Below are 9199 nucleotides of genomic sequence, written 5' to 3'. Positions count from 1 at the left end.
TCCTTCGTTGCATACTTGTTTTATTCTAGACAATCCCAAGGACTGCAGGCAGTCTAGGACTGTTCTTTTGTTTGTACTTGCACATTTTTCTTCTTTATGCACTCCTGAATCAGGATTGCAATTAGTTGTCACTGTGACATCTGACCCAGGGCTCCAGGCAACTCCTTAATAGACTCCACCTTGACTGCTCACCACACAACACAGCAGGCTGAAAGAGCAACCCGTTTCTCCTCTGATACGGGTGTCTGGCACACCTACAGCCTCACTTTTGTGTGCCAATGAAGAAGATATCTAAGCTCACTTATTCTGAGTAAGCCCCTTTACTGGTTAATTCCAGCAGTGTACAGCGGTTTCCAGTCAGGTTCTCTGATTCCATTTTCTTTAAGCTCACAATTCAACTGGGTGATTAAAAGGACTGGGTCACTCAACCCTTTTCTCTCAACTGCAGACCAGTACTCAAGCAGATAGTAAAAAGGTTCCACATGGCCAAGAGAGGCAAATACACTCCTTCACAGAGAGAGGCCGACACTGAGCATAACGGAGGCAAAACGACACAAAAAGGAGAAGCTTCCCCCAACACCGTGGAACTGCCCATTTTCCACAACACACTTTGGCACCCATGATATGAAACGCCAAACTTCTGTCACTCCTACTGTAAATGTTTTGTAGTCTTACCCCACACAGAAAATCCTAGGGTGAGGCCTCCCTCTAGTGGTGAATTCAGAAAGGACATTTGCTTTAGCTTAGGATTTTCTGCCTTTTTGCTTCTTTACCCCCTCTCTGGATCACAAGCTTTTCAGGTTTTTCACAAAACTGAGATCTCCGGAGTGACAAAGCTTTTGCTTACAAGCATCATACTTTTGTTGGAAAGATCAATGATTAAATAACACCGAGAAAAACTTGCATGTTTCCTTCTTTACAACTATTTAGAGTTGTAAAGAGACAACTCTACCACACATTACTCCCATCCTGGAGTCCTTACACTGGCTTCCAGTCAAATTCCGTGTAGACATTAAGACATTAGACATCCTCATACTCACATATAAGGCTCTGCATGGCTTGGCACCTCAGTAGCTGTCTGAACTATTATCGCTGTGCTCCCCACCTCGCAACCTTCGCTCTTCTAATTCTGCTCTCTTAACTGTCCCCTGTCTACATTGTATGGGTGACAGGGCCTTCTCCTGTTATGCCCCCAAGCTCCGGAACTCTCTGCCCAAGGATATCAGAGAGACCTTCTCTAAACTCCTTCAAATCTAGACTCAAAACCCTCGTCTTCAGAAAAGCCTTTACTTAACTGGTTCCATTCTTCACCCCTCTGCTCTTCTTAGTTCCACCATCCACGGCCTCCTCTATATATTGTAATTGTGCTTTATCTTGTGCATTCTTACTTATTGTTGTATTATTCTTATTTATTGTTATTGTCATCCTGTAAAGCACTTTGAGAAGCCACCTGTAAAGGCGCTACATAAAATAAAGTTCATTATTATTATGAGAGGTCTATGTTGAGTTTAAAACACTTTTCTGCAGATTTGATTGACAGCTCCTCTCATGTACAACTAGAGCACAGCTTGAGAGAGTACATAATAAACAATCTGCTATCAAACTGTTTTACATCATATTATTTTATTAGTTTCCGTAACCAAACCAATGTAAATAAGACCGTACATATTTAATACAGCGATTAACCCCTGTACAAGTGAAACAAAAACAGTCTCCCTCCCTCCCCAGAACAATGTCTAATCCCACAGGGCTGCCGGGGTCTGTACAATGCCACCCTGGCGCACACAGTAGACAGATCTGCCAGTCGGGCATCACAGACGCAGCTGCAGGCCGGACAGGAAGGAAGTGGAAGGGAACAGACAGCAGTGTTAAGGTGATGGAGAGCGACGGGGAATGCAAGGCTGCAGGGCCTCTAGCTCAGTCTCCGAGCAACGCAGGGTGTCCTTTCTCCAGCGTCTCTCGGCAAAAGGCGGGAGCCCCCTGCACCTCCTCTCGGCTTTCACCTCGTGCGGCTTCAGAGACGACGGCGGTCGGAGTGAACTGCCATGCTTTGGGTGCTTCGCCAAGATTAAGCGTAATGTCCCCCCCCTCCTCCATACTGGCGTGTTGTTTAAACGATTCAATTTCAGCAGCAGAACGTTATTCAAACGTAGATACGAGTTCAGGAAACAGGAGGGGGGGGAAAAATGCACAAGCACAACCACATGTACCAGTTTCTGCTGGGTTTCACTCCCTCCAGATACCGAGCACCTCCTACTGCGAGCTCGCATGTTAAGGAGCAGATGGAGCCGAGATCTTGCAAGATGGCTTTGCGAGAGGAAGGTAGACTATAGCAGCTATGAGATACGTAGATAAGTGATCGGAGGGACAAGCTAAAGACAACAGAGAATCTGCCTAGAGGAAGAGGAAGTTCGCATTAGATTAGAAACATTAGTACCTTTTTCTGCCACACACAGTAAGACCAGTCGAACAACTTAAGTGTCTTAATCTAGCGTTAAGCAGCAATTCACAATGCAATCCCCTGGTGTCTCGGGCAAGTGGACCAGTGTAGGAGACTGGCTTTAGGATCAAATGGTTTTGCGTGGAAGTCCAGCCTCTTCTTGCTCACCCATGCTCTCCTCTGAATGGAGGATCAACAGCAGTTTCAGCCCCCTCCCCTCGTCTCTCCACCTGCTCCCTGGGTGTAAAGCTACATGTTTCCCCCGATAAGGGAGTGCTAGGCACCCTGGCATTAACAAACCCTGTTTAACGCAGCTCCCACAGCTGAGCTGGCTCACCCCTTCAGCTCTACCTCTACAAGATTTGTTTTCTAGCCCATTATTCACTTTGGAACACACACTGATCGCGTCTTTTAGTCAAAACTGCATTAGAGGAAAAAATAAAATAAAAACAGAAAAGGCAGAATGGCAACTGGCTTCAATAACAGCAGTAGCACCTCAAGTTCAATTTCCCAAAAACATTTTTAAAAAGCCCGATTTCAAGCCAAAGCGGAGTTTAACCGTTCAGTGACAAAGGAGTATGTGGCGCCCCCTTCTGGCTGCCGTTGCCTGGCCCCTACAGGTGGCGCTACACCGCTCGTCATTCACAACGTTAGTTCACACGTCTCAGATTCATTGCTTAAGGGGGGGGTGATAAACTTTCACTTCCTAAAATTTCACTATTTGACTAAAAGAAATTACGATTCTTGGAAAAAAAACTGCCCACCCCTCAGATACTCAAGGCTACCCGGAAAACAAAAATAAAACATGAAAAAATGATATATATATAAAAAAATATCAAACTCAGCAGCAATTTTCTCTCGTCATTGCTGTACAGATACCAATGCAGTGGCGTCTCTCCCGCCGTGCGGCGGCGTAGAGGGCACCATCTCGACACAGAACGTAGGGAAACAGCACCCCACTCTTCTCCGAGGCTCTCCAGGGAAGGGCGGAGAGGGAGGGAGAGAGAGAGAGGAAGGCTACTGAAAGTGCCCATAAGCGGCACCCCCATCTTTCTGTGAGGCAGGAGGCCATCTCCCGACCCCCTGCCGCCTCCCCTCCCCATCCCCTCTCCCTGACAAACTCCAGGATAGCCGGGAGCCCAGGGGGGGAACAAGTCAGAGCGAGGGCCTGATCACAGCTCTCCGAGCGAGTCTTGGCTCATCCTCCCGAGCCTGTGAGAGAGAGAGAGGCAGATGGACACACAGCTGGTTATTTGGTCTCCTCGGGTTTGATGGACTGGGGTTTGATGGGGCCGGTGCGGACGGGCTTGGACCCCGACATGGAGAGGGCCGGGGCCTGGCTGGGGCCCTTGTCGCCCTCCGAGCGCTCGGGGGCGCTCCCCTGGGGTACCGCCGCTCCTCCGTCGACCGGCTTGCCCCCGCCGCCCTCCCCGCGCGCCGGCTTGCTCCCGGAGGGCTTGAGCTGCTGCTGCTCGGAGAAGAACTTGTGTGTGGACTGAAGCACCTCGGCGCGCTGCTTGGCCTGGGGGGGAGAGGAGGAGAGAGACGGGGCCCAGCGAGGGAGAGGAATCGGGGAGGAAAGCGGAGAAGAGGTGGAAGAGGCAGAAGAAAGGATACCACTTGTAAATCACTTTTCCCATCTCATTTAAGATCGAGTCAGACTGTTCATCTTAAAGGGATAACTTTCTTCACAGACTCGAGCGGAGACAATCAAACAGCACTTTAATGATGGTCTTTGTGACTATCAGTGCCACGTGCTGGAGCTCATGTGCGCGAGCTTTAGAAAACCATGCCCCGACTCCAAGGTGTGGTCCCTCATCACCATTGTGGCCCTCGGCTTGTCGCCACTCACCTTGAGGTCCTGCTCCGCTTTGAGCGCAGCATGGGTTCCCCGGGGGGCCAGCGGGGGCCCAGGGGGGCCACGGGGAGCGTGCTGAGGCCGGGGGTGCGGCATGAGCCCGGCATTCAGGGAGGGGGACATGGGGGTGCCCATGGGCGTCCTCTGCACTCCCCCAGGGAAGGAGCTGCCGTGGTGGGGGGGCCGCACCAATGGAGAAACCAGGCTGGGCTGAGACAGCATCTGGGGAAAGGAGAGACGCAAAACGTAAACTGTGTAATATCCGCAATACAGAAGACTTCTGTACACGTCCCTAACCGCACACACCCAACAACTCTCACCCTGTCCATCAGAATCTGCATTTCACTATTAAACTGTTCTCCGCAAAGTGTCAGATTCTATGAACACTGACTCCATGTAAATTTAGACACGATTTGTATTTATAATGGAAAAATCATGTTACACCAGCAGTGGTGACATGGTTTGGCTTTCCTGAGCGAATAATGTATGCATCCGACAAGATTAAGAGGACCCTTGCCTATCATGCTGATTATGACGCCGCTGCTATTTGATTCCAATTGTTGTTTCTGACCATTGAATACTCTACCTTCACACACACACACTACACAGAAATCCAACTCTTAAAGCTCCATTAAAATGAGTAGAGCTCAGTGCCCAGTGATCTGCTTGTTTAGCAGGGAGTTTCTTGGTATTGGTTGCATTTAAAAAAAAAAAGGCTTCAACAAGGTTTGGCTTAGGCGCCTGCACCTTGCCAGGACAGTTTGATCCCCACTGCCACCACAAACGAGTGAACAGATTCCATAATCTTCAGACAGCACCTTTGGTGGTGTATTCTGTAACAGTCCTATTTCAGTAATCTAAGCCTACCTCCTGCTGTCCATTGCATTCTAGCAGTGGGTAGACTGCTTTAGTTCAGTGCGTGTCCCACAAAAGTAATTGTGAAAAAACCTACACCACTGCACAAATTGCTATCAAGAGGTAAAGCATTGAAATAAAATGTCTGGCATTATTTTGTAAGTCTACAGGATTTACCATCTTGCCTTCCGCACATCGATACATTTGCAATCCCTGAGGATTCCGTATTGCGATCCTCACTGCCAACGTTTTATTCACGTGCTGGATTTGGATCACAAATTTCAATCAGACCGATCACCCCCTCCCCATGAAACGTGTGACCACACCCTACCTACTGATATAAACTTTTTACCCAAGTATGCAAAGACCAAGATATTCTCACAGATTAGTTGGTTTCAGTAAAAACAAAAATGGTGGTGGTGTTATTTGTACCCAGGTATTTCTGCATTTGAAGTCAGATATGATAAATTAGGAAATTAAACAAGTTCACAAAACAAATAGAATGTTAGTCAGGAGAAAAATGAGCAGACATGGTTAAGTGACAAGCCTGTGAGAAGGTGGTGGGCAAACCCATTTGGATGAGCAACATATCCAGTTGCGTGACCAAGAGACCGTGTAGCGGCAAAGTCCTCACCTGTGGGGTGAACTGCGCTGGGAAGTGCTGGGGCATTCGCACACCCCCCGAGCCCGACTGGAACTGCTTCTGGTAAACAATGTTGTTCATTTTGCTGGACTGGCTGTTGGGACTGGTGGAGCTGGCCCTGCGAGCCACAACACAACATTCCTGGTCAGCGGAGGAGGAACTGGGAGCAGGACTGGGCTGGCGAAGCGGCACGGGGGAAGACGATGCAGGGAGAGGAAGGGCGAGTGACGGGCTGAGGAAGCGTATGCTGGGGAGGACGATGTACCTGAAGGGGCTGGAGGTGGGGGTGGTGCTCCGAGCACCGACCGGGGGAGTCCCTGGCTTCACATCCATCCCACTGCCAAACAGCTTCAGATCTACCTCGCACATCTGCAGAGAGAGTCGCCGCACATGTCAGTTGTGGCACACTGCTAATGCAGAAGCCCCACAACCCGTAAAGATTTTCACTTTGTAATTCAAGACGCTCAGCTTACACACACACACAGGAGCAGATTCAACTGACTGTACAAAAAGGAAAACATCCAATATCTAAAGATATTTGAAATTAGACAGAACCTATTATATGCTCACTCCATAACAAAGGTCTCCTTTCCCTTTTCCTGTTCCTGGAGATCCCCAGTCCAGTCGTTCTTACAGGTCACCCGAGATCGCCCATTATTTATGATTGTTTAAGCAACTCATCAGTTGAGAAAGAAAGACTGAAAAACACTGGTTCTTGAAAGCTAAGCAATATTCTGATTTTTTAATCCAAAGTCATAGCTTTAAATTATTTAATTGAACAAACCGCCTGTCGATTTGTTTATAGTTAAAGAGGTCAATTGTTTTAAAGACTATCTGGAAACCCCTGCTTTACACACGGAGTAATCGGAAACAGGTCACAAGGCGAGCACAGCAAAGGTAAGCAACACTTGATTGATGCTGCTATGAATTCTGCTTTAACGACACGCATCAACTCATGCTTTACTAGGTCGCCTATACATTAGGCGGTTTATCAGGAACTGTAAGAACAAGCTTCAGTTTAGCCAGCTGGAAAACGATAGAAAAAAAAAAGCTTGATTTGGCTTTGCAGTTACTCCATCAGTAAAAGGACTCTACAGCTCAGAAGTCACTAGATTGAGCCTGGGTCATATTACGTCACTGCCCAACTGATTCTGCAGCTGAGAGTAGCTGAGCAGGGTGCTCTCGACGTCACTGACACTCCAGTGACCCCCTCATGCAGGCTCGCAGTGATGTCCATGAGAAATGACTCACTCCCCCAGGTTCGGCACAGACGCTCCAGCATCTCAAATGCTGAATGGCGTTGGTGTGTGGGAGAGAAGCAAGGGCACGACTGCCCAGCCTCGTTCCCTTAAAGGAGGACTCCCCCACACGACCGGAAGCTGTGACCCTGGGCGTTGAAAAAAAAAATCGGCTTTGCCACTGCTGGGTGGGCGAGTCAATGTAGGAAGAAACCCGAGTGCAGACATTGGAGCGATCTGTGTATCAGCTCGCAACTGACCTTACTGGAGGGCTGCATCATGCTGTGTCCACTCTGCCCCACGAGCCCACGGAAAGGCTGGCTGACCGGCGGCTGGCGGCTCATGCTGGGGGCCTGCGCTTGCGGGGGTGTCGGCGGCAAGGACTGAGGCAGAGCAATCAGGGGCTGGTGCCCCCCAGTCGAACCAAAATTGGGCAAAGAGAGCTGGGAGCCCGGGAGAGGGACCGTTACCTGGCAGGAAAGCGAGGGGAAACTCGATCATCCTGTTACTTTGCCGACAGCAAGCTGGTACTGCGCGAGCGGAGCTTGGAAATATTTCTGGCCTGAAGAGGGGAGATCCCCGTGTCTGTCTTGATGGAGCGTAGATGCTCCTTTTACGGTCAGGAAGATGTTCATGTGCATGCGTGTGTTGTTGCAAGGCTGCTGCTTCCTTGTATCATGACACGTGCGCGTGCGGAAGTGAGGTAGTGCACAGCTGTGCGAGAGGGCGGGCGCGTGGGTTTACCTGCTGGACTGCAGGAGCGCTGGGGAACTGCCTGGTGCTGTAATAGGTGCTCTGGGCGGAGTGAGTGTGTGTGGGTACGTTTACCTGCTGCAGGGCAGAGCTGGGCGACTGTGTGGAGCTGTAATAGCTGCTCTGGCCAGGCTGCTGCACCTGCCCCGAGTACAGGTTCGAGGGCTGGCTCAGTCCCTGCCGCGCCTGCCAAAACACCACCGACAGATTCACTTTCAGTCTGAGCGCGTCAGGCAGAAACAAATACTGAATTCAAAGGGTTGCTGCACTGACTTTACTATGCAATGAGTCTCCATAATATACCCCCTGGATTATGCAAAGGAGCCTTTACTTGTAACTGTCAATTTTGATTGGCAATAGAAAGTGCAATAAATAATATATTTCATCACTGCTTTAGCTGATCTTTGTATTTAAGACAGTCGACAAAGTACTTGTGTTCCTTCAATTGTTCCAGGAAATCAAACTCTGCAACCTGTCAGAATAAGATGAAACCTTGGTGATGCCAAGCCCATCTCCCAGGAGCTTTCCAAACAAAAACGTTTTTCTGATTTTCGGCAGCTTTAGCCCAGGCTCAACTTGCAATGCCAAGTGCAAGGCTGAGACTGCAGGGACCCGTTTCCCCACTTAGGAAGTCCACAATGCTAAATAATGGGTCCATTCATGCTTTAAGTATTGGTTTAGAAGCATGAGCACTTCACACTTGGTTTTCTGTAATGGGTAAAGAAAATATTTAAACCTGATTCTAAGTAGATTCATAAGCAATCTGCCATTGCGTCTTGGGCCTTAATTATTTACTCTTATAGCTCTTCGTTAAAGATTCTTGCTTTGCTCTTGCTTATGCATGCCCCAAGGCCAGTACAACAGGAACACAGAGACATTCTGATGGACTACAAGGGGCTCCACAGTCACAAGAGGGCTCAAAGACTTTTCTGAAGACGCCACAAACTTTAGATAAAAAAATCTCACGAATGTAAATTGTTACTGACCTAGTGATAACATTTAGAATACCGTTACATATTTATTGCGTCTACTAGTTGCCTGGAATTTTTTGTGCACTGTGGGTTGACAGTTTATTCTGACTCGAGTGTCTCAAAATCCCCAGGCTTTTTTATATGTTTCAGTCAAGTTGCCCTTAACTCACCTGCAAGAGGTGCGTGTCAATGAGCTGCGAGCCCCCCAGGCCAGACGGCTGGTTGAGCTGGGGTTCGAAGAGGATGGGGATGTGCTGGGTGCTTGAGGTCTGCTGGAAGGCCAGGCCGGACTGGGGCTTGCCCAGGTCAGGCGGCTGGACGCCAGGGTAGCTGTGCAGCGTGGTGCCCGACAGCATCATGGGCGAGGGCTGTGACAAGTTGTTCTGCATGAACGCCTGCTGGGACCTGACCAAGACAGGGAACCAAACATGAGCCCAGTTT

The 9199-nt window shown here is 49.1% G+C and overlaps 1 protein-coding gene across 16 annotated transcripts in view; it reads right to left on the bottom strand.

The window, feature by feature from the left end:
- Positions 1 to 1604: 1604 nt before the first annotated feature.
- prrc2c (proline-rich coiled-coil 2C) overlaps positions 1605 to 9199 on the bottom strand; it is a 36216-nt gene continuing 28621 nt past the window's right edge. For 11 of the 16 annotated variants that reach the window (XM_069194382.1, XM_069194380.1, XM_069194384.1 and 8 more), the window contains exons 28-34: positions 8929 to 9163; positions 7779 to 7973; positions 7295 to 7504; positions 6062 to 6165; positions 5788 to 5914; positions 4293 to 4520; positions 1605 to 3962 (exon numbers count right to left, since the gene is read on the bottom strand). In XM_069194382.1, the coding sequence (XP_069050483.1) occupies positions 3690 to 3962; positions 4293 to 4520; positions 5788 to 5914; positions 6062 to 6165; positions 7295 to 7504; positions 7779 to 7973; positions 8929 to 9163 (1372 nt within the window). In that variant the 3' untranslated portion in view covers positions 1605 to 3689. The remainder of the gene's footprint in view (positions 3963 to 4292; positions 4521 to 5787; positions 5915 to 6061; positions 6166 to 7294; positions 7505 to 7778; positions 7974 to 8928; positions 9164 to 9199) is intronic. The other 5 variants (XM_069194391.1, XM_069194392.1, XM_069194395.1 and 2 more) reach the window with 2 other exon arrangements.

The sequence above is a fragment of the Lepisosteus oculatus genome, chromosome 9 (assembly GCF_040954835.1).
Source record: "Lepisosteus oculatus isolate fLepOcu1 chromosome 9, fLepOcu1.hap2, whole genome shotgun sequence".
Classification (NCBI taxonomy): domain Eukaryota; kingdom Metazoa; phylum Chordata; class Actinopteri; order Semionotiformes; family Lepisosteidae; genus Lepisosteus; species Lepisosteus oculatus.
Note: the sequence above shows the minus strand (reverse complement) of the source record. Positions and strands in the feature narration are given on the sequence as shown.